General features: G+C 36.2%; 1 protein-coding gene across 1 annotated transcript in view; it reads left to right on the forward strand.

The window, feature by feature from the left end:
• The window catches only part of LOC150076313 (cGMP-inhibited 3',5'-cyclic phosphodiesterase 3B-like), a 290,459-nt gene that overhangs the window by 90,118 nt on the left and 173,545 nt on the right, over positions 1-26,796 (forward strand). The window contains exons 4-5 of the mRNA XM_090387318.1: positions 55-166; positions 11,670-11,792. Of these exons, the coding sequence (XP_090243444.1) occupies positions 55-166; positions 11,670-11,792 (235 nt within the window). The remainder of the gene's footprint in view (positions 1-54; positions 167-11,669; positions 11,793-26,796) is intronic.

The following is a 26,796-nucleotide window of genomic DNA, read 5'->3' on the forward strand; positions in this document are numbered from 1 at the left end:
ATTATCTGTAAGAACTAGAATATATATTAGTATCTAATTTTGATCTTGTTTCAGGTGTCTTACCGGATTTTTTTGGAAGTTGGCCTCTTTGAAGCATTCCGAATTCCTCTCCAAGAATTCCTTAATTACTTCCATGCATTAGAAACTGGTTATAGGGAGAAGCCATGTAAGTAATTCTTAAATATTATTTTAAAACATTTAAAGCCTTCTTCTTCCACTAAAACTAAATACAAACTTGCATTTTATGGTTTATTTTATCATTTACAAAAGTAATGGGTTTTATTTAAAATTTTCAGAATAAGGATGTAGATTTATAGTACTGATCTGTAATGATAAACAGCACTTCTCAAAAGAGAGGACAATGCTATTTGTTTGTATTGCAGTATTACCGCTGCAATACAAACAAATAGCAAATAAGCAGCTTCCTCAATGATTATTTCCATCTTATTGATGGGTGGCTAGGTTCAATGGTACAGAAACAAACCAAGTACCTTATAGTAATTTAAGTAAAATCTAGAGCAATCAACCGCTACATGAAAGACACACTTGACAGGGGAAAGCTACCTCGTTGCACACATAAAAGTGACACAAATCAGGGGCTTGACAAAGAAGCGTGGATGGACCACATCAGCAGATTCTCCAGCATACATCATGAGTCTCAAGTCAGGGAGTTTGAGTGGGATCAATTAGTTGACAATGAGATGGAGTCTGTTCCTATAACTAAAGAAGCACTAATACAGAGTATTAACTCCCTCAGGCCAACTAACACAGCTGGAGTTGATGGAGTCCCCCACTTCATGGTAAAGTGCCATAGTCCTTACCTAATTGAACCACTCCAAGCAATTTATAGCTCTATCCTTGCTTGCCGAGTTTTCCCTGAGAACTGGAATAAGTACGCTGTAATTCCAATGCCGAAAATTACAAAGCCTAACCTTGTGGAGCACTATAGGCCAATATCTACTGCATCTACCCTGTTAAAAGTACTGGAGAAAGCTCTGTTGCCAAAGTTGTCGAATCAGATACTGGCTGGGCAGCCTCAACAGATTCATTATTCAATGACTGCAAGATCAACAATAACTAAACTCCTCACAGTTCAGGCCACGATACTAAATGCTTTCCAAGCCAGAAAGGAAATTGCAATAATTTATGCCGATATAAAAGCAGCCTTCGATAGTCTGGATGTACATGCCTTACTTCATCTGCTCCAACACGCCTTCCAAATAAAAGGAAATTTGCTGAAGTTCCTACAGGCCCTACTTACTTGTCGGTCCATTTATTACCGCACAGATAGTCAGATCCTCCAACGCCAACTCCATGCAGGAGTTCCACAGGGTGGAGTTTTATCAGGACTCCTCTTTACCACCATGATGATCCCTTTCTGCAATGGTAGAGATGATGTATGCACTTATGCAGATGACATTAAGATCCTAACACCCATCCAACCGCCGGCCGGGCTAGCCGAGTGGGTAAAGTACCTGCCCGGCAACCCAAAGGTCGCGGGTTCGATTCCCGCCTCGGGCTTGGATCAAAGTACTGCAAAAACCTTGGGAGGTGCAATATGGCCACAGAAGCCGATGCGCCAACAACTACCAAATCAAAAAAAAAAAAAAACCCATCCAACCGTCCATGAACAACAGGGCATTGTGTGTGCAGATTAATTATAAGCTTCTGAACTTATTCGTGTACTTGGACAAATTTGGCTTGGCCCTAAATCCGCAGAAGACTGTAATCATGGTGTACTCGCTCAAAAAATCGCCTACGCTCGTACACCCGAAACTTAATGGCAAACCTGTCCCAGTTGTTGAGACGCATAGAGATCTGGGAGTAACATTTGATATGAAACTTACGTTCAACTCTCATATTGACCTGATTGTAAAGAAAATGAACTACTTACGTTGGGCAACAAAACAGCACCTCTTGCACGTGAAACAGACTGCAACAACCGCACGATATTTAAGAACCACAGTGTATTCAGCCATTTTGTATGGCGCTGAATTGTGGGCGTCAGCCACCCCTACCCACATTAGGAGAATATATGCGAGTGAATTCTGGCTGCTGAAGTGGGCAAACCATAAGCACCACCTCCCTCAACAGTTAAGGACCACGCAGCTCTCTGAACAGCTAAAACTGCAGCGTTTACCAGACATCATTTCCTGGAAACGATTAATAACTACAATCAAAATGATGACTGGCACGATATCATCACCATGCTTCTGGCAGCTTTGTGAGTGGCACATCCCGCCATCTGCATTGAGAGGCACAAAATTCTTGAGAATGAAGACCAACAGACTGAAGATGGCCGACAGGTTTATACCCGCCAGTGCGTTAGAATCAATTCAGTGCCTAACACATATCGGAATTGACCTACTAAGGCTCATAGAAGACCCTAAATATAGGAAACAAACCGCAGTGTGGCTCGCTGAGGCTACTGTTGCCTAGTAGTTGTGCGAATTTCTGTCAAGAACTGTGTGTACGCAATTGTATATCTCGCACAAGTTGATCAGTGGATGTGATGTTAAGATGAACTTTTGTATTACAATTGCCAGGACTCTAGACAGAAATGTAGTGAAGAGGAATGTAGTTTAAATGTAATCTTTTCATGTATATTTAACCTTTCTTGTATATTTTAGACATTCTTTTATTCGCATTTTATGATAATCCCCTGGCATTGTCTGCCGTGAAGGGAATTTGTCACTTACCAATGTACACCTATATTTTAAATTTAGTAGGACAAATAAAGATTTATGATGTTAAATCAAAAATATTCTTTTAATACTCTGGGATAGCCACACAGAGCTTCAGGAATTTATGATATTAATTAGTGTAGGAATAGCAATAAAAATGAACTGTTTAAAGCTTATCCACCCCATTGCTAATATACAATTGCACAAATATGCACACATTTCTAACACAACAAATATACCTGCATATTGCGGACACACAATTAAGTTTCTGTAATCATATTTTTAATGCATTATAATAACCATCCAAAATGGGACTAAATCAAAATCCTGAAAGTTGATACCCTGAAAATCAAAATCCCAATAAAACAGAATCCCAACAAACTAAAATCCCAAAAATTCAGAATTCTCAAATCAATCATTCTACTTTCTTTTTTTTTTTATTTATTTATTCATAGTAAAATACCTTTTGAAATCACTGCAGAGTTAGTACCTGATTTGCATCTTTTTGATATGACATTGTTTTTAATATTAAAATTTTAAATTCTAAATTTAAGAACTTCAGCTTCTTCTTTCCCCTTGTGAAGAAGTATTGTGAGGAACAAAATCTCAACAACAGGGTCTGGCTTGTTTTTGGCAAAATGCCTGGCCATACTTATAATAATACTGATGGCCTGAATGACAATATAAGTTGTTTTCATGCCAACAAATAGGAACTTTTTGTTCCCACTGATAGCAAGAATGTAGACAATAATGTGGCATCAGGGGAGGACCACTCAGGCTGTGATGCGTGGTGTGGGGAGGAGTATAACAGAAGTGTATTCACGATGTTCAGGAACTCGCCACTGTCTCCAGAATTTGGTTACAGATTATAGAGTTGGCAAATGAGATTGGCTTCAATGAATTGTTTATAAGTAACATGGTGGAGATGATGGAATGGCACTATGCTGAACTATTCTGATGATCTGATTGAGTTGGAGCAATAAAGGATAAAAGCACAGTGTGGGAAGAGGAAGTGCAACCAACACACAAGTAAAGCAGCTCACGACACAAAAGGAATGACTGATGCCTTTGGTTTGTTGAAGAAAGAGATGACCATTCTCATTTAAGATTAGCCAAACATGGAGTGGAGCAGCAAGGCCATTCAAGGATCGAGAGATCTTTTGCATTGCATTAATGAACTTTGTTAAGAGAAGCAGAAACAAAATTCTGTTAAGACTTCTCTTCTTCGCTTCTTAAACCATGAATAATGTGGCAGATGTCAGTATGTAATAAATTATTACATATACAATGTAATTCATATATGTGCACATCCAGTTGCATTCCTGTTTTTAAGTTTTTTAATTTTTAATTAAATTTTTTTTAAGTAAGTAGTTCAATGAAGCTTAAATTATACTAGGTTTTCCAAAAATTTTAACACAGAGGGAAATATATGGGATGCATATAAATTATCAACTTCCTTTATAACATATAAATGTATGTTAATTAAAATACATTTTATATTGTTTTGATATCCATTGCCATTCAAAGGAATACACTGATGAGCCAAAACATTATGACCAGCGAGTCATTATGCAAATTGAAGCAACTGCTGGTGAACTATGAAACGTGCATGGGTTGGGACATGGTATAAAAAACACCTGATACTGAGCTCCAGTAATCAGTGTTACTCTTGTTCTTCAGATGGGAAATTCAGTGGACTTAAGCGAATTTGACAAAGGCCAAAAGGACTGGGTCAGAGCATATCCGAAACAGCATGGCTGGTGGGGTGCTAACCACAGTCAGCCATGGTTAGTACCTACCAAAAGTGGTCCGAGGAGGGAAAACCCATGAACTACCGAATATAGGTTTCTGTAACTCTTGATAATTTATATGCATCCCATATATTTTCCTCTCTGTCACTAGTCTCAGCAGTTCATTTGTCATCCATTTAGGTCTAAACCTTGAGCAGCATCTCTCTTAGTTGGTATGAAAAGCTTGGTAGCTTCTACAATTATTTTCCTAACACTTCCCATTTTATGATTTGCAGTTGATAACAATATCAGTTAGTTCCACTGAAAAGAATTTTAGAACTGTCTACAACCATTGCGATCACATTAGTAAAGTAAAATAATTTCCCTTTATCCTTGACATTAGTTACATCTTTATGTAAATCTCACATCAATACACTGTGATCACTGCCACCCAGTGGTTCTTTTATCAGATTCTTAATGCATGACAAGTTGGCCTTTGTCAAACTCACTTAAGTCTGCTGCCTTTCCCATCTGAAGAACAAGAGTAACATTGATTAACAGAGCTCAGTATCAGGTGTTTTTTACATACCGTGTCCTGACCCATGCACACGCTGTAGTTCACCTGCAGTTGCTTCGCTTTGCATAACCACTCACTGGTCATAATGTTTTGGCTCATTGTGTAAAAGTTGGATGCCAAAATGCCACTGATTAACAATATAGTCTAAATTTTCATAGGTGAGGTTTTATAACCCATAATCTTTATTAGCTAGATTTGACTAAAATTATTTTCAAAGCAATTGCAACCTTTTCTTTTGAAGAAATTTAAGTAATATAATCTGAAAATGATATTACTTAAATTGTCATTCTTAAAGTAGGTAATTCCTTAAGGTAGATAAAATATCTTTTTCTAAGAATTTTAATTTTAATAAAATTACTTTCAAATAGAGCAGATTAAAATGAATAACAAGGTATTAATGTATTTAAAGTTTGAAAAACTGCTCATTTTTCATTAAATCCTAAGAATATTTTATTTTTTAATTGATCAAAAACAGATTTTGGTAGAAATGGATGAACTTGTTGCCCATAATTGAAATTGCCTTGCCTAAAACGAGTGCATGCTTTGAGTTCAGAACGGGCCGGGAAATCAGAATGTCTTAAAATGGGGGACTTTAACTATCCAGAAATTGACTGAAACTTGTGGACTGGTCACAAGTCTACATCCACTAAATACAGTAAGGTTCTGTTGCACAGCAACAGAACCTTACTGTATTTAGTGGATGACTGTTTTCCAATGCAACATGCTAGAGAGGCAACAACAGAAAGCAGTATCCCTGATCGGATTATCAGCAATGACTTGTCATGCATTAAGAATCTGATAAAAGAACCATTGGGTGTCAGTGATCACAGTGTATTGATGTGAGATTTACATAAAGATGTAACTAATGTCAAGGATAAAGGGAAGTTATTTTACTTTACTAATGTGATCGCAATGGTTGTAGACAGTTCTAAAATTCTTTTCAGTGGAACTAACTGATATTGTTATCAACTGCAAATCATAAAATGGGAAGTGTTAGGAAAATAATTGTAGAAGCTACCAAGCTTTTCATACCAACTAAGAGAGATGCTGCTCAAGGTTTAGACCTAAATGGATGACAAACGAACTGCTGAGACTAATGACAGAGAGGAAAATGTATGGGATGCATATAAGTTATCAAGAGTTACAGAAACCTATATTAGGTATAAACTAGTCTGCAATTAAGTCACAAAAGGCGTTATGCAAGTGAAGGCAGATTACAAGAAGTCTTTGGCTAGAAACAAAAAAAAGTAGCAAACAATTCTTTTCTGATGTTAATACTGGAAGGAAAATGATGAAATATACTGGTCCACTAGATATGAATAACAACCATTGTTGATTCTGTTCTAGTTCCTGACAAACTGAATATTTTTCATCTGTATTCACATGTGAAGATGTGTTTAGCTATGGGCATATCAGATGTGTATCAACTTCTAACTGGGCACTAAATGATTTTGTGAGAATTGAGAGGAAAGTAGAAGAGAAAGTGTTGAGGTTAAAAGTAAATAAGGCACCTGGGGCTGATGGAATCCATCCAATTATATTAAAAGTAACAGCAAAAGAGAGAAATAACCCTTTAGCCATAACTATCCTTGGATTCATAGGAGGCCTCCATGGGTTAGAAATGTGCAAATTGTCCAGGAAAAATAATGGAGTCAGTGGTTAAAGAAATAATGCAGGATAATTTTGACAGGAATGGAGTTATATGGCAATCACAGCATGGATTTGTTAAGGGAGGGTCTTGCCTCACCAATGTGATTGGCTACTTCGATGCTGTAACAAGAGAACTGGATGCCAGGAGTATTTTTATATCACATAGATTTCAGCAAAGCTTTAGATACTGTTCCACATGAATGCTTGTTAGAGCATTGCTCTGACAAGCATTCATGTGGAACAGTATCTAATGGCAGAAGGCAGAGGGTGGTTATTAATCGGCACGTTTATTCTTGGACCGGTTATTAGTGGGATCCCTCAGAATTTAGTGCTTGGTCCTTTATTGCCTTCAGTATTTATTAACGATATTGATGAAGATATAGTTTCTATTTTTTTAGATCAAGTTTATTTTCAAAGTTTGTAGAGGATATGAAGGTTTGCAGGGTGGTTAACAGAAATCAAGGTATGATGCTGCAACAATACCTAGAAAATTTAGTGAGGTCCACTGAGAAGTGACAGTTTAGATTTAACATTGAAAAATGCAACATACTGCATATGGGAAGTAGTAATTCTAGAATAACATACCATTTGGGTGGTGCAGCACTCAAGCTAAAAGAAAAAGACCTGAGTGTAATTATACAGTCCAATATGATATTCTCTGAGCAGTATAGACAGGCTGCTAGGACAGCTTATGGAGTTCTGTCAGTGATGTGCAGGAATTTTGTCATCCAGATCAAGGAGGTGATTGTCCTGCTGGAGAGAAACAATGTTGAACATTTGCTGTTTTATATTTGGTATGAATAATTATGAAAATATTAAGCAAAAATCAATTCATAAACATAAAACTTCCCATTATCATATTGAAGATGGTATAATTTAGAAATGTAGATGTTAAAATATTAAGGTAATATTAACTGAAGTGAAATGAATTTTCAATGAAACCCTATTCTACAAGAGCTGTATAATATTATTGTTCATGAAGGGCATTCTGTATGTAGCATTGAGCAAACTAACTTTGTTACATTAATGCATCATCTCATATAATGGAGGCATTCTGTCACAAGTTGCTTTGGTATTGCACTTCTAAATAAAAATGCTACTCAAGTGGAGAGATATGTTGCTGTTTTATTTAAAGTGTGTGCCACTATTCAGACTCATGTTTTGATCCTTTTTGGGATATCATTGTTGGGCAGGTTGGTACAGTAATGATACCATTAAGAAAAAATATTTTGAAAAAATTTTGATCCCAGAAAGGATTAAAACCTAGGTCTGGGTAGTAATGCAAACTAAGTCTGCACTATATAGCAGACTTAGTTTACTTAATGCTACATACAATATTATTATATAGCTATCACAGCATAAGGTTTTTACCATGTACCCATTTGACTTCATTTAGTTTACTGCACCTTCTTTCATCTTACATATTGTGGATATTTCTTGTCACTGGATTGTTTGGATCTTCACTGTGTCTATCTACCCACTGATGATATCCCATAAAAGGATTGAAACCTGTGTTTAGGTAATGGCACATGCTTTAAATAAAACAGCAATATACTTCCTTGAGCAGTGCATTTTGTGTAGAGTATTGCAATTTCAAGACACCTCATGGCAAAATGCCTCCATAATGTGAAATGATGCACTGAGTAACAAACTTAGTTTGCTCAACACTGTATACATCACAATGATGTAGTAATATTAATATATTACTATTAATGTAATTACTATTAATATATACAAGTAATATTAATGTAGTGTATAAAGTGTAGTAATGTTATCATATTTGAAGGCAGTGTAAGCAGAAGGTAGGGACAGAGTAGAAAACAAAGACTTAAATATAAAGGCAAGACTGCAATAATAATTCAGAACACAGCATGGGTTTGTTAAGGGAAAGTCTTGTCTGAAAATTTGATTGGATGCTATGATGTGGTTGCAAAGGAACTGGATGCAAAAAATAATTTTGATATCATATACTTGGATTTCAGGAGAGCTTTTGATACTGTTGCACATGGAAGACTACTGTACAAATTAGAGCAGTATGGTATTAAGGGCAAGTTGCTACAATGGATAAAAGGGTGGTTGAGTGGGAGAAGACATAGTGGTAATCAATGGACACAATGATGTAGTAATATTAATTCGTGGACTAATGTTATTAGTGGAGTCCCTCTGGGTTTGGTGTTGGGCCCACTGTTGTTTTGTATATTTATCAATGATATTGATGAAGGTATATCAGGCATAATGTCCAAGTATGCAGATGATACAAAGGTTGGCAGGGTTGTTAATGACAGTAATGGCAATGTGCTACTGCAACAGGATCTAGAAAAGTTGGGCAGATGAAGTTTAACATTGACAAATGCAAAGTACTGCATAGGGGTAGAAGTAACCCCAGAGAAACGTACCAACTGTGTGGTACTACACTTAGGGTGGTAGAAAATGAAAAAGACCTAGGAGATTGTGCAGTCAGATATGAAGTTTTCTGAGCAGTGCAGACAGGCTGCCAGAGCTGGTCATGGGGAATTTTGCTAGTAGGGAAAAGGAGGTGATTATCCCTTTGCATAAAGCAATGGTCAGGCCACACCTTGAGTACTGTGTACAGGTCTGGAAGCCTCATTTTAAGAAGGATGTAGAGTTGCTTGAGCAAGTACAGAGAAAGGCAACAAGATTGGTGAGAGGAATGAAGGGGTCCTCTTACCAAGAAGGGCTTAAGTTCTGCTAATTTCAGCATCTGGAGACTAGGCACCTGACAGGTGATCTGATTGAACTGTATAAGGCCTTGAATGGGTTGAGCAAGCTCAGTTCTGATGGGATTCTTCCTCTTGCTCAGATTACAATCCTGAGAGGACATAAATTCAAATTGATTGAAAAAGAAATTTGCCTTTAGCCAGCAGGTAGTTGATTGCTGGAACAATCTTCCATCTGTCATTGTGGAAGTTGATAGCTTAACTAAATTCAAGGAGGAACTGGACAAACGTTTAGAGGGAATGGATGTGTGAAATTGTTTTTTTTTTTTTTTTTTTTGGCTGATGCATAATTTTAGATAAAAGCTTCTGGTCAGTGAGTTATTAAATGTTCTTAAAAATTAAGACTGTGTGACCTCCATTTTTTGTGAATTCCACTTTTAATGCATCTTTTCATATAACAATGTCATTTTTATAAAATAGCTAATATTTCATTGTTTGCTATTTTTTTTTTTTTCATTCCATAAATTTCTGTGAATAAATATTCATTTTATAAACATTATGTTAATAATGGTAATATAAATAGAATTGCAATGACAAATTCTTTTGGTTGGTGATTGATATAAGGGCATTCTTAACAAGGTTCTTCAGGTTAGAGTATTGATTGCTTTTTGCAGTCTGCAATCAAAACATTTTCTATTAATAAATTTTGCTCAACTTTGCTTAATGAGGAAGTTCTAATGAGGTAACTGGTCAATATCAGCTGGCTTCTGTGAAAAAAGGCAATGAAAAAAAAAATAGAAAAAAAGTGGTTCTATAGTAATGCACCTCTTCAGATTTAAATGAAGAAATAGGAACGGTTTTGTGTTGTTTTTTTTTTTTTTTTTTTCATTTGATTTTTTTTCCACCTTGAACTTAATAGTCATTAAGAACCTATGTGAATGGTGTTAATAGCCATTAAGAACCTAGGTGAAAATGGCATCATTTTTATCATATCTCATATTGTGAATACCTTCACAAGGAGTTGCCTGATATTGTATGACCTCAAATAAACAACACTTTACCAGTGGAGAAGACTGTTACTTATTCTCAGTGGATATCACCACCCAGACGGCCATTTCAAGGCTATATGGCTTATCGTTGGTAGGTAGGTAGTTACCCTGGTGTTTCAATAAGTGATATCCCAGTTATGAAGTATAACTTCACAATATGAGAGACTCCAGATGGCATATAACAGTATAGACTGAAAGAATTTGGAAGGGCTATAGCCTCAACCTACAAGAAATTCGCTTAACGTAAAGATTGGTGCAATAGCATCATGTTTTTACATAAGTGAATCACCGAATTGGTGAAAATGGCATTATTTTTTATCAAATCTCATATTGTGAATACCTTCACAATGCAGTGTTCTCCCCAGGACCCATCGAGCAGTACATATGGTACTGCTTGATGATCTCGATCAGTATTAATTCGAACATACTATGCAATTGAGGTCAATGCGACAGGAGCATATAATGTTAAATTATGCAATTAATTTTTGTTCTGGATCGCTTAAGTGATGACATTTATAAATAACAGAAAATTTTATAATATTGTGAAGTATTACACTTCCCCACCCGGCTGGCAAAATTTTCTGGGGAGAACACTGACAATGAGTTGCCTGATATTGCACTACCTTGAATAAGCAACGCTTCACCAGTGGAAAAGACCATTGTTACTTATTCTCTGTGGATACCACCACCCAGACGGCCATTTTCACATGTGCATTTCGTCCAAAATTTTTTGTTATACGATATCTCATCTTTAAAATTGCAAGTAAGTAAACAGCCCATATACCCAGTCTCGTTATTAAACAGGATGCACTTGCTGGCAGTTTAATATTGAGAATTTCACCTGGTGTTGTAGAAGTGGGTAGTTTGAATAAATTTAAAGAAGAATTGGACAAATTATTAGAGAGAGATGGACAGATGTGGGTAGTTTTTTTTTTTTTTTTTTTTTGCTGGTATGTATACGCTTGCTTCCTTCCATCATTTCCTAATACTAATATGCATCAGTTCTGTTCCATTCCGAAATGTTTGTTTAAAGTTAAAACTGTAATTCACTACAACTGAACTTATTTCTTGAGAAAATTAGTCTTATATGCCCCTATTTTTATTCACCTTTGTTATTTAAAGATTAACTATCAACATTATTTTTTGTATGAATGCAATTACTCTAGGGATTTCCTGGATTTTGAACCATCAGGTATATGATGCTTTACCAAAAATTCTATTACAAATAATGCTTATGCATGTTCATAATAGCTTCTAAAGTGTTTGTGCATTAGTTAAAATTATGTATTTTTCTTCTATAGATCACAACCGCATGCATGCAGCTGATGTTCTGCATGGTGTATTTTACCTCACTTCCCAACCAGTCCCTGGATTTGCTCAAGTCCCCGCAGACTGTACAGATTCACCACTACATAGAAGTCTAGGTAAGTACCAACTACACTAACACAAGGTTTTTAAGTTTTAAAAAAATTAAAACCTTCAAGGTTTTTAAATATCAGCTGCCATTTGAATGCAAATGTAAGCTCCAAATAACTGCAGCAGTGCAAACACTTGCTCAGCCTCAGAGATTATCAGGCATTTGAGAGAAAGCCATTAGTTTTTTTCAATAATCAAGTGAAAACCCATAGCTGTTAAGTTGTCCACTTTAGTATATAGATGTATACACTGCCTTACAAAATTGGATCCACTTCTTTGTGCCTTATGCCAATGGGTGGAAGGTGATTGTTTTATTCCTGTTCTAGTGATTTAATTGTTATTTACATTCTGAATTGTTTGTTTAAAATAAAAACTGTAATTCACCACAACTGAACTTATTTTTTGTTGAGAAAGTTAGTCTTATATGACCCTATTTCTATTCACCTTTGTTATTTAAAGATTAATTTGGTCAAAATGTGAATGGGATGTTTATTATAATCATCAGGATCATCGTAATTTTTTTTATTTTTACTGATGCTCATATCTATGCTGGGACTCCAGTGGCTCACATCTAGTGAGTATGGGCTTGGCACACCCAGGGTCCTGAGCTGGATATCATCATTCTTCTCGTTCTTGGTGATACCCTTCTACTTCTGACTCTTGTTCTCTCTCTCTCTCTCTCGCTCTCTCTCTCTCTCTGTTTCTCAGGGTAACTCAGAAATATTTTTGGCTGGTGCAGTATAAGTCTCAGGCTTCCTTCCACCATATGGCTAATAATAATAATAATAATAAACCAGAGAAAATTAGTCAACTGAAAGTACCAACTGCAGATTGGTAAAGAGATCGAAGCCATGGCAGAGGGAGAGGAATACAAATACTTGGGGATGATGCAGGCTCAGCAATTACAGCACAAGGAAATTAAGGCCTGCCTGACTGAAAAATACCATCAGAGACTCAGAAGCCTGCTAAAAGGAAAGCAGTTAAAGCCATAAACATCTTTGCAGTTCCAGTGCTAACATACTCCTTCGGGGTCATAGATTGGACTAAAACTGAGCTGGAGGATATCATGAGAAAGATAAGGACAATGGGGGTGCCTCTGTAGCCAGGTGGGCAAGAGCAGCACTGCGTAGCACATGCTTCTTGATTAGACCGGGGTTCGAGCCCGTGATCACCAAATATGAAGGATGCGAAAGGTCAGGGAATGACCACTGCATAGCCCTGGAGCAATATGGCCTTAGTTGCTAATGCTCCTAAAAACCAAATAACAAACAACAACACAAGGACAATGATGACCGAGAGCTGCCAACACCACCCGAAGTTAGCCGTGGAGAGACTGACAATTGCTCAGAAAGAAGGAGGAAGGGGCCTGATAGACCTCATCGAGCAACAGAAAACAGCAATTGCTAACCTGAAGGATTACTTCCAGAAACACACACAGCAGCACTCCACCAGGCCATAAGGAAGATAGAAAGCAGTATACCCCCACCCAACCTAAGCGAGGAGTCCCCTCCCAACCAGGAGGCACAAACAAAGCTAGAAAGATGTGCAGAGAAGACACTCTATGGCAGACACTACAATGATCTCCATCACACATAGATAAAAGATAAAATTACTTCCAATGCATGGCTCATGAGCAGGACACTCTTCCCTAAGACTGAAGGATTCATGCTCGCCATCCAAGACTAGTTAATCAACACTAGAAACTATAGAAAATACATCGCCAAGGAGCCCGGAGTGTCTGATGACACGTCGACAATGCCACCTGACCTCAGAAACGATCCAACACATCACCGCAGGATGCAAGGTGATCACCCAGACTGGTACACTCATAGACATGACCAGGTAGCCAGGATAATACATCAGAAGCTAGCAAGGAAATACCAGTTGATCGAAGAAAGTGTACTGTACTATAAATAAAAACTGCAGGCAGTACTAGAGACCCCAACCCACAAGCTATACTGGTACTGTGCCATAATAACGGATAAGACAATCCCGCACAACAGACCGGACATAACCCTTGTGGACAAGAAGGAAAAGGCTACCTATCTGATTGGAAAGGCTACCTATCTACCTATCGGTACCCAACATTGGCAACCTGCAAAAACCCATGGGGAAAAAATCAAGAAGTACACGAACCTAAGGCAGGAGATCAAAGAGATGTGGCATATGCAACAAGTAACGACCATCCTGAGCATCCTGTCAACCACAGGTATGGTGCCAAAGACCCTACATAGCAGCCTAACAGCAATAGGTCTCCCAGCAAACACTTACAAGGAATTCCAAAGAGTCACAATCCTGAATACCTGTAGGATAGTCAGAGAGTTCCTCAACCAACAGTAACACCAGACGTAACAACCACCCTGTGTATTTGGTAGCAATACCTGTCACGAGGTGGAACCTCCAATCAGTGAGAAATAATATAAGAGCAATAATAATAATTAAAGACTCAACTCTGTGTTCTGACTGAACAAAAATGTATTGGTTTACAGTTTAAGAAAAGATATTACATAGCCTAACATATTGAAAGCTGCTTCACTTCTTTGGAGGCAAAATTAATTAAACTTCAAATTGCACCCAGAGGCTGAAAAATAAAATACAAAAAAAGGAAAATGGAATATGTATATTGTGGGACAAAATATTAATACAAAAAAGCAACAGGAGATAAAGGTGTCCCTGTTGTCCCTACCATTGGCTTTGAAAGGATTACTGCTAATCTGTGAACACATAATCTATATCCTCAAGGAACTCACCTCATCATTCTACATTTTAATTCTCATTTCCTGAATGATTCCAGATTACCAGAAAAAATTCCTTGATTTGTCATCCTACTGAGTTTAGTTGAAATTTAATGAGGGGTTCCTCTCAGTTTGAATTTGCAGTAGCCTTTAAGTTTTGGAACTTTTGAAATGGCCATCAATCATAATACCTTTGCACATCTTTATGTGTGCAGATATGGGACATGTATGGTTATATATTAGTGGTTGATTTGGGAATGCATGCTTAGTCTGTTTGTGTAGGCCACGAATTTTAGATGTTTGTATGCATATTTGAATAATGATCAAACATTAAATGTTGAAAATTGTAAAAGTTTGTGAGAAAGGCTTTCCCAGATGCACACAAAACTTTATGTATGAAACAATTCACTCTAAAAAAGGGTGCAAGCTAAAATTTTCCTTTGCTATTTTACTCTCATTCTTGAACTGAGTTAGTATGCATGCCTAAACTAATCATTGAATATGTGTACCTGCAAATGTCCTTGCATGTGCAGGCACAAAGAGACAAAAAGATACTGGAGCCATTGGTAGCTGTTGCAAAATTTCTGAAACTTTTTAACTGCTTTATATACACCTTGTACATTCTTTGTATCATTGTTCTGAGGCAAAAAATGATTTTGTCACAATGTATTTAGATTTAAGTAAAGCTTTTGACAATGTTCCACATAAAAAACCACTGTTCAAATTGGAGCAGTGTGGCATTGGAGGCAGATTACTGCTATTGATAAAGAGATGGTTGAGTGGCAGAAGACAGAATGATTATAAATGGGTACTACCCTTCTTGAATTAATGTTATTGTATTTTGGAAACTGGGTCTTTCTTAATTTTATTCTCTTTTAATTCTATTTTGCTATAATACCCTCAGCTTACCTTGGAACCTCAATGGGCTGTTGCTGTAAGTTTAAATTCCAGAACAGGGATCCTCAATTCCTTCCAAGGTCCACAAGCTATCTGCTGTTCAATTATTTTATTTTATTTGCCTTTTTCAATATCAGAAGATTCCATGTAATGAGGATTTTCTTTTATTCTTCCTCCAACCAGGATAAGCCCAGTGGTTTGCTATAGAGCTGTGTGTTCATTTCTCATTCATTTCTCTGAATGATGAGACATTTTTATTATCAACATAACAAAGTTTATTGCACTGTTAGAATCATATGGAAAATACAACCACTAAATTAATCATAAATATACAATCACTCACTGCTTTCTACATAATTTTATGCTCTCAGATACCACTTTTTATAACCATGTAAAACGTATGAGCAATAAAAAAATTGCTAAATTAACTAGCATATACCATCTTCGATTCATACTCCTTCACAGTAATACATATGGATAATCTCTTTCAAAGTAATACATATGGATAATCTCTCATATAATCTCTACTTTTGCATACACATATAATTATCTTATATGTTTTTTTTATCCCTTCTTCCACATGCATAAGACTAAAGGTATTTTGTTATCCCTTTCTTAATCAACCTTTTAAAAGTGCTTCACAACAAACCAATTGTGAGAACTTATCCCTTTTTTATTCTTTGATTAACTTTTCTGATGTGGTTTACAACCTAAACATATATGTATATATACATAATTACATTATATTCCCTCTCTCTCTCTTGATACACATGAACATAAAATTGGGCATGTAACCTTCTCTGGCCCTTCAGATCTCTCAGTGGGTTATGAACAAACTGGTTACTCCACTCAGAGCACTAAGTATATGTTAATGACAATAACATCTAATACATTACTCCACATATGCTTTTACATCAGCTAGGTAATTCACTCTCTTACACTCTTTTTCTCTATCTGCCACTGTTCCCCTTTTTTTTTATAATAAAGTATTCAGCTTGACCTAACAGTCCTATTCATTGTCTATCAGTTAACATAATCAAAATTTCAGGACTTGCTTTCTCTACCTTTCTCTTTTCTTCCCACTGCCTTGATAGGGTTCTTGGCTTCTAATCTCTTTCAAGCAGTTGTCTTCCTTGGTCTGGCTTTTACTGGTTCACTAGGCGCACATCTCTGGACTGTGTTGTTTGTTAGTTCTCTCCATAATACAAAGGTTTTGCTTCTGGGACACTGCTCTGGCCATTCATTTAGACTTTCCTGCAACTGTCTTCACTTCTCATATCATTTTCTTTCTTATTCTTTCCCCCTCACTCTACTTTTATCAATACCCACTGAACTGTGCCAGCCCTGTTCTCACTCCCATTTTCAAAAATCTCTGTCCTCCAAAAATCTCCCCACACACCTCCAAAATATCTCTCACCTTCCAAAACCTGTCTCACTCCTCTCACACTCTTGTTTCTCCTTTTTGTTCATCCCTCTTCCCCCTTTCCTTCACCAATCACCATTAATTTCTCTTTTTACGTCTTTATTCTTATTCACTAAAGTCTCTCCTCTTTGCCTAGGGAACCTTCTGTATGGCCAAGCCATCTTTCTGTAGACCCGGGTTCTTTACAGAGCTGCTTCCATCAGTCACTTTACTAAATGGCTACTCTCTTATAATCCCTTAATCCTTTTTTAACACTCTTTGCCTGACCTAGCCGTCCTTCAGTTTTCAATGGCGTCGCAAAGTCAGTTTACAACTGCAACACTTTGTATCTGCCGAAACTTAAAGTGTCTTCCATTACTAGAGTTACGGCTGATTTTTTTTCCCTCCATGGTCAATTCTTAACTCTTATTTTCCCTTTATCTTTACTGTACTACGCATTTGCTTGCACTTACAGTTCTTAAGGAACAATTTGGGGACAGTGCCTTTTTTCCTTCCTAACTTATCTTTGTGGCCATATCTGTGTGCTGCATCCATTATATTTGCAAGTAAACAGAACAGTCTCCAACTGACACTTCTATTGTTCTGTTTTAGTCTTAACTGCCCCCCCATTGACAATGCCAATCTCTGCTCTACCTCAAACAAACAACAGTGGAAACACATCAGCAATTTGTTTAACTCTGTCTGTTTAAAATTATAATAAATTTCAAAATACAAAAATTTATTAATTTTCTGGAGTTGTAAGATTGGGATGTTAGAGTATGATTAGTTCGCATCTTGATGTGGCCTAATAATTGCCTTATCTTCTCTTCTCTTCTCTCTCTTTTCTTTTTCCTTGCATCATTGCTATGTATTCAAAGCTTGTTTTCTTGCCTCATTGCTATTACTAATATTAATTCTGTAAGGCAGGTATAGAAGCAGGTATAGAAACATTTTAAAACTGTTTTCAGGGAAAAGCAACAGAATTAGTTAAGGATTCAAAAAATTATACTTACTATGAAAGACTTAAGTTCTGCAAATTATAATGCTTGGAAATTAGGCACCTGCAAGAAGACACAAAGTGTTTAAGGCTTTCAGTGGATTGAGTAAAGTAAATGATGATGTCTTCCTTACCCTTTCTTGGAAAATGCACATAAGGGAATATGAACTTAAATTGAAAGAGGATGAATGCAGGACAGATGTTTGGAAATTTGTTTGCATCCATAGAGTGATTGATTGTTGGAACACATCTGGTATTGTGAAAGTGAGTATTTTAAATACAAGGTTTAGTCCATAAGTAATGCCACTTAGGCAACAAAATTTTTTGCAAATAAGTTAGCCTCATTAAGTTTTATATATTGTTGATAGATATTAAAACAAAAAAAATGCTAAAATGACACAGTGTTGGGCCTAGTGTTGTTTTCAATATTTATAAATGATATTGATGAAAGCATATCAGGCTTAAGTTTCTATCTATTACAGATCTGTAGTTATGAACAGTCAAACCAATGTTCCTTTCTGCCAATGGATAGTAATAGAGTTCCTTTTCAAATCCAGAGAAAACTCAACTTTCGGGATTCATGAAAAAATGAAGAACATATAACACTGTTGATATGAGCAATGTTCATAGATAGCTTGCATGTTTTAAAGGATGAGTCACTGAAATTTGTGACCAGCCAAGAAGCAGAAGACTAAAGTCCATGTGAATTGAAGAAAACACTAAAATTTTGGATGATGTGTTTCAAAAAGCCAGGAAAATAACTACATATGTACTGAAATAAGCACTTTAGTTTCAAAGAGAAGTGTATTACCCATTTTAGGCACATTAAATTGTAGAAAAATATGTTGTAAATTTATGGAATACTCAAGCTGTTAACAAGAGAAATAATATTCTCCAGCCAGAAAATCTGCCATGACCTGCTACAGGAGTGCAACAATAATTTTCAAGGAAATTTTTTTAAGGTCTGATAACAGGTGATGAGACTATGACCTTCCATTATGACCCTTATTCTAAATATCAGTTTATGGAATGGACATGTGCTTCATCTCCAGTGAAGTAAAAATTCTGCCCAGTCATTTCAAAAAATTATGGCCACAATGTTTTGGGACAGAGGAGGCCTAATTTAGAAAAATATTGGCAAACATTTGATAAGCTTAATAGGGCTATAAAACAAAAAAAGAAAGCTCTAGCACGGGGGTCCCCAAACTTTTAGAGAAGCCGGCCATATATGAATATGAATTTTTGGAATATTTGGTGGGCTGGAGAAAATCCCTAATTACTGAAAACTATTCTCTGCATAACTTTAATGTTATCTTATGCAGAGAAACAAATTTTATTTTTTTTATTGCTTATTTATTGTAAAAAACAGTAAAGTGCAGCCATTATCAACCCACTGCAGGATGGAAGCCTCCTCAACAATTCATGTTGAGGGAAATGGACCATGATCTGCCACGCTGGTCCAGTGCGGGTTGGCAGATCGACCGTATTCAGCAGTCAGGGGCTTGAACCCTGGTCTACTCAAAGAGCGTGTGCTACTGCACTCCCGCTCCTGCCCACTCGGCTACTCGGAAAATATGCAGCTAGTAATACAACAAAATTATAATTTGTGCAATGAATGTGGTTGAAGAGTGGGACTAAGTTTCGTAATATCGGGTTTTAAAGTATTAGTTCCAATTCTTCTAAAGTCATGTAAATGCAGGTCAGTTATATGTGATCATATTTTTGATTTTACATAATTCATTTTTGAAAAGGTCTGCTCACATATACATGTACTTCTGAAAAGTTAATATCTTTTGCAAAATTTTTAATTTTTGGATAATCTGACTCAGATAATGTTGAATAAAATTTAATTAGATTTTCATTTTTAAATATTGTCTTCAGTGTATCATTAGATTGAAGATCTACCAACTCTAATTGTAACTTCTCATCAACATCATTGACAAGTACGTCAAACAGATTTTGAAAAAGTTCAAACACCTTTGAATTATTTTTAAAATCAGAAAATACATCTGAAACACCTTTGAATTATTTTTAAAATCAGAAAATACATCTGCAAAATTTCCTGCAACAAACTAACATTTTTAACAAAATTTTGAGTGATAAAATTATGAGCCATTGTTTTAGATAAATTATTGCAACATGGAAAATGTGAAAAATTATTCTGAAGTAGTTGACTTTTAAATAACTCCAGTTTTGTTTCAAATGCTTTAACATTATAATACAATTCATTGACAAGTTTGTCTCGTCCTTGTAGTTTCATATTAAGAAAATTCAGGCGTTCAGATATATCTGTTAAAAAGGCAAGGTTCCACAACCATTTGAGATCTGACAGTTCCAGAACAGGTTTCAATTTTTCGTTCATAAATAGATCTATTTTGATCCTAAGTTCAAAAAATCGCTTCAACTCGTTACCGCGACTCAACCATCGTACTTCAGTGTGGTACAACAAATCACTGTATTCAGCCTCAATAGTTTCAAGAAAATTTTTGAATTGCCAATGATTCAGACCAGTCTTGCAAATAAAATTTGCTGTTGATGTTACAGTTGACATGACTGAATCTACGCCGAAAAATTTTCTGCACAAAGACTGCTGATGAATTATACAATGAAATTGCAATGGTTTTTAATATTTTTACTCTCAAGTTATTTATGAAGCAGACCCATGAACCCAATTTTAGTACCAACCGTATAATTTTAGTGCCATCCGTCATAACCGCTGATAGCAAATCCCAATTCAATATGAGGCCATCAATTGCTTCTGACACACTCAAAAATATATTTTCACCTGTTGTTGTATCTTTCAAGCTTTTTAATGCAACTAGCTCTTCAGTTACTGCAAAATTTTGATTTACACCTCAGATATAAATTAGTAATTGAACTGTATGACTTGTATCTTCACTCTCATCAATTGCTATTGAAAAATGTGTGATTCACAAACTTTTTCTATGAGTTGATTTTGAACATTGACTCCTAAATCTTCAATTCTTCTCATTATAGTTGATGAAGATTTTACAGATGCAAAATTCTTTACTTTCTCAGGACATACTTCTGCAATTGCCAAACAAATTTGTTTTATAAATTCACCATCCATAAAGGCCCTTCCTTCTTTGGTAATGATTTGGGAGGCTTGAAACTAACTGCAGATAATTTTGATGAGTAAAAGTTCTAATCTTCTGTTGTTGACTTTAAAAAGTTTGGGTTAGTTCTTGGAGTTTTTTCTGCTGCAAAGCTCCTTGAAATTTATCATAATTTGAGGCATGTTTTGTGGTGTAGTGACATTTTACATTATATTCCTTGAACACCAACAAGGCTTCATTACAAATAAGACATGTGCAAGTATCATTGAGCAGTGCAAAACAGTAATTAATTGGCCACCGCTCATTAAAAACGTGACACTCAGCATCAACTTTTTTTATGAAATATTTTAACATAAATTCATACACCCTTATATCACGTGAAATTAATAATATAGTTTATTAGGCTGTTTGCTTAATAAACTACATTATTATAATATAAAACTTTTAGTTTTATATTATTATATAAAACTATAAGTTTTTTAATTATAATATAGCTTAATAAGGTGACGTTTCGGGTATCTTACCAATACACATCATCAGATCATGCTGTGGGGAGAACAGAAAGGGCAACAAATTTGAATATTTTAGGATATTACAGTTACAATTATCAATAATACAATTGCGATTACCAGTATTACAATTTGCAAATTACGATTCTAAAGTATTAAGTTTTGAATTGCTGTTACAATAGAAAACAGGAAATGTAAGGTAATACAAAGAGATTAAATTCATACCTGCTGACAGCCTCCTCGTGCCGATGCTACCAGAAAATTTGTGCATACAGGCTGCCAGCAATTAATTTATAGCAGAGGGATTAGCTCCATTAACCAATAGGATAGTATCATGTTTTTATCCTGGGTCCAGGGTTCTTGTATTAGAAGCCAGGGTTATTTATGAAGTTATTTATCAGGTTATTTATGAAGCCAGCTTCATAAATAACTTGAGAGTAAAAGTATTAAAAAACCAATGCAATTTCATTGTATAATTCATTAGCAGTCTTTGTGCAGAAAATTTTTGGGCGTACAGTTGACATATTACAGTTTACAGTCATGTCAACTGTAATATCAACAAAAATTTTATTTGCAAGACTGGTCTGAATCATTGGCAATTCAAAAATTTTCTTGAAACTATTGAGGCTGAATACAGTGATTTGTTGTCCACACTGAAGTACGACGATTGAGTCGTGGTAACGTGTTAAAGCGATTTTTTGAACTTTGGATCAAAATAGATCTGTTTATGAATGAAAAATTGAAACCTGTTCTGGAGCTGTCAGATCTCAAATGGTTGTGGAACCTTGCCTTTTTAACAGACATATCTGAATTCCTGAATTTTCTTAATATGAAACTACAAGGACGAGACAAACTTGTCAATGAATTGTATTATAATGTCAAAGCATTTGAAACAAAACTGGAGTTATTTAAAAGTCAACTACTTCAGAATAATTTTTCACATTTTCCACGTTGCAATAATTTATCTCAAAAAATGCCTCGTAATTTTTCCACTGAAAATTTTGTTCAAAACATTAGTTTGTTGCAGGAAATTTTGCAGATGTATTTTGTGATTTTAAAAATAATCCAAGGTGTTTGAATATACTCTGCTCTAAACTGTCCCATACTCTAAACATTAGGGTTGCTGTGCAGGCTGGAAAGGAATTAGGAAATCCCTAATTACTGTCTCTAATGCCTATTGCTATTTATGCTGTTTAATGACAGGGTCAAGATTAGCGGATTATTTTAACAATGTTTCAAAGAATAGCTTTGAGTGGAAATAAAACAGAATTAATATCTAACAGGACTAAGCTGATGATTAATAGTGTTGACAGAGAGGTGTCAACACTCTTAATCAATCGACGAATGTTAAAATAATCTGTAAAATGTTTTTTTCATAAATTTTATTGTGATCTAATATAAACATTAATTTTTATGATCTAATTGAAATATCCATGGGCCAGATAAAATTCTTTTGCGGGCCGTAGTTTGGGGATCCCTGCTCTAACAGGAAACCAAATCACATTATACCATTATAGCAAAACTGCAGACCTATGGTAGAGAGGTTGTCTCATATTACACATATGTCAAAGTTGGCTCTTTCTGATTGTTTTTTCTGTTTGGACATATGAAACGATATTTTTGTGGAAAACACTTTTTGAATCATGAGGAGCTGACAAAAGCAGTAACAAGCTGGCTTCAACAGCAAGGTCCATCTTTTTAATACAGTGCATGCACATATGAATTGGAAAGCACAATGGCAAATATCTATTGTTAAGCAGAGTGGATACATAGAATAATGTATACATGCTTCCCAGTATTTCTTTAATAAATGTTAAAAATTTCAACTTTGTATCTGTTGTCTTTATTTTTATGGCCAAAGAGACATTATTTATGAACTGACCATTGTAAATTTAAGGAAGAATTAAAGAAATTGTTAGAGGAGATGAATAGATGAGGTGTTATTTATAGTTTTTTTTACTGATGTTGTATAAGTTTGATTCCTTTTAATTTTTGCCAATATTAATACTAATTCTTCTTGTATGACCTCTTCAGTGACTGAGTTGCTCTCATTATTACAGCATGTGAAGTTGAAGTTAAATAAGGACATTAATTCATTCACTGAATTAGCAATAAATGATGTTCCATTAAATGTTTGAAATTTATTATTGGTATTATTAGTGGCAAATGATGCAAGAAAGCAAGCTTTTAAAGCATCAGTAAAAAAAAAATAATAATAAAATTCCTACATCTAATAATTTGTTTAGTTCTTCCTTAAATTTATTCAAACAACCCACTTCTGCAGCACCAGACGGAAATATGTTCCACCAATCAACTATGTGCTGGCAGAAATCAAATTTCCTTACATTTGTCCTCCAACCTCCCTTCCTAAACTTGATTTTATGCCTCCCTCATGTGTGTAGTCTAAGCAAGAAGAAGGATGCCATCTGTGTTGAGCTTACTCTCCATTCAAATCTTTAAACACCTCATTCAATCAGGCTTCCTCATATGTGCCTAGTCTCCAGACACCACAATTTTCAGAACTGAAGCAAATTGTAAGTGCACTCTTTTGTTTCCCCCCTTGCTATTTTCATTGCCCTTCTCTGTATCCATTCCAACAGATCTGCATCCTCCCTAAAATGAGGCTTCCAGACCTGTATGCAGTATTCAAGATTGCTTTATGCAATGGGTTAATCACCTCGTTATCCATGCAAGCAAAATTTCTGTATATCGTTGACAAAACCCTATGTATTCTTCTGGCAGGCTATCTCCACTGCTCACAGAACTTCATATCTGACTGCACAGTTACCACCTGGTATTTGTCATTCTTCACTACCCTCAGTGTGGTACTACACAGTTGGTACCTTAATCTGGGATTACTTCTACTCACATGAAATACCTTGCATTTGTCAGTGTTAAACTTCAACTGTCACTTCTCAGCCCATGAGTAGTCAGATATGAAGTTTTCTAAGCAGTGCAGACAGACTGCCAGAATAGCTCATCATGTGTTGTCAATGAAATACTGGAATTTTGCTAGCAGGGATAAGGAGGTGATTATCTCCTTGTATAAGGCAGTGGTCAGGCCACGCCTTTAATACTGCAAACAGGTCTGGAGGCTTCATTTTAGGAAGGATGTAGAGCTATTGGAATGAATATGGAGAAGGGCAATGAGATTGGTGAAGGGAACAGAGGGTTGCTCTTACCAAGAACAACTTAAGTTCTACAAATTTCAATGTTTGGCGACTAGGCACCTGCGAGGTGATCTGATCAAGGTGTATAAGGTCTTGAATGGTTTGAGCAAACTCAATGCTGATGGGATTCTTTCTCTTGCTCAGATTGCACACCTGAGGGGACATGAATTCAAGTTGAGGAAAGACAGTTGTAGAATAGATGTGCAGAAATTTGCCTTTAGCTAGCAGGTGGTTGATTGCTGAAACAAACTTCCATTGGTCATTGTGGAAGTTGATAGCTTAATAATAATAGAAGGGGTTTTTTTTTGGCTTATGCTCTATAAGCTTGTTTTCTTGTAACATGCCTCTACTAATGCTAATCTGCCTAATTTATCCAGATCACATTGCAGTAGCATATTCTGGTTACTGTCATTAGCCAACCTGACAACCTTTGTGTCTCCTGCAAACTTTCGTGTTAAGCCTGATATGCCTTTATCAATATCATTAACAAATATAGAAAACAATGACGGGTCTAGCAGTGAACCCTCAGGGATCCCACTAACTAATAACATTAGTTCAATTAGAGTAGTACCCATTAATAATCACTCTTATTCTAACACTGAACCATCCCTTTATCCATAGCAGAAAGCAAGCTTATGCAGAATCAGCCAAAAAAAAAAAAAAAACGTTCTTTCGAAATACTTGTCCAGCTGAGCTTTAAATTTATTTAGGCTATCAACTTCCACGACAAGGGATGGAAGTCTGTTCCACCAACCAACTACCTGCTGGCTAAAGGCAAATTTCCACACGTCTATCCTACATCTGTCTTTCCTCGATTTGAATTTATGTCCTCTCAGGTGATTATTCTGAGCAAGAGGAAGAATCCCATCAGCATTGAGCATGCTCAAACCATTCAATGCTTTATATACCTCTAGCAGATCACCTTGCTGGTGCCTAGTCTCCAGACATTGTAATTTGCAAAACTTAAGCCTTTCTTCGTAAGAGTACCCCTTTGTTCCATTCACTAATCTTGTTGCCCTTCTCTGTACTTGTTCCAGCAGCTCTACATCCTTCTTGAAATGAGGCCTCCAGACCTGTATACAGTACTCAAGGTGTGGCCTGTGAAAGGTCAGGGAATGACCACCGCATATCCCGGAGCAATATGGTCTTAGTTGCTAATGCTCCTAAAAACCAAATAACAACAACTATATACGACCCCACTTGCATTCTCTTTTTGAATGGGGTCCTTTACTTGTGACACAATTGTGTGCAGCCTTCGCCCCAGAAGCTGCACACAACGCGTCTGATAATTTCTTAGTACTCTAGTTATATGCTCGGTTAAACCCGGATAGTAGGGAATATATGCAGTGGATACTGGCGTAAAAGATTCGCCTCTCCTCTGATTTCCTTTAATATATTTTTCTATAATCCTCTGGGGGTAGCCACATTTTGTAAGATCCGTCGTGACGCATTCATACTCTACCTTCCTCTCCTCAGAGGTACTACAGTGTGATTTTGCCCTGTCAACTAATGTTCTAACCATACTGTTCCTATGATGTCTGGCCTGAGCTGAATTGTAGCGCGAATATTGACCTTTACACATCGGTTTCCTATAGACCTTAGTCTTTAGTTGTTGGTCGTCCCTACAGACCAACACATCTAGGAATGGCATATCTCCTTCTTCTTCTACCTCCGAGGTAAATTGTATGAATGGGGAGAAGCCATTTAAAATATTCAACATCTGATCTTCACTCCCCTTTCGAATAATTGAAAACGTATCATTCACGTATCTTTTCCAGGGACACATAGGGAGAACACTAACATTAAATAGTCTAGCCTCGAACTCCTCCATATAATTTCGCTAATGGGGGAGCCCATGGCTGTACCGTTAACCTGCTTATACATAGTATTATCAAACATCATAGTGGTGCTTGAGAGGCATAATTCTATACCTTTCTCAATATCCTCTAAATTTAATTGTGTTCTAGTATTTAGGGTGGTGTCTCTCTGTAAGGCCATGTGTACACAACGCACTCCATGGTCAATCAGAATACATGTAAATAGAGATGTCACATCGAAAGATATCATAATTTCTATGCGTTGGCTTCTTATAAAATGCACAAAGTCTTTACTGTCCTTAACACTAAATTCGGAAAGTCCTACTAATGGAGATAATAATTTGGCTAAGAAACCAGATAGTGCATATGTGGGACTGCCTATGAATGTGACTATGGGTCTAAGTGGTA

Source organism: Mastigoproctus giganteus, chromosome 13 (assembly GCF_048544385.1).
Source record: "Mastigoproctus giganteus isolate SK-2022 chromosome 13, ASM4854438v1, whole genome shotgun sequence".
NCBI lineage: Eukaryota > Metazoa > Arthropoda > Arachnida > Uropygi > Thelyphonidae > Mastigoproctus > Mastigoproctus giganteus.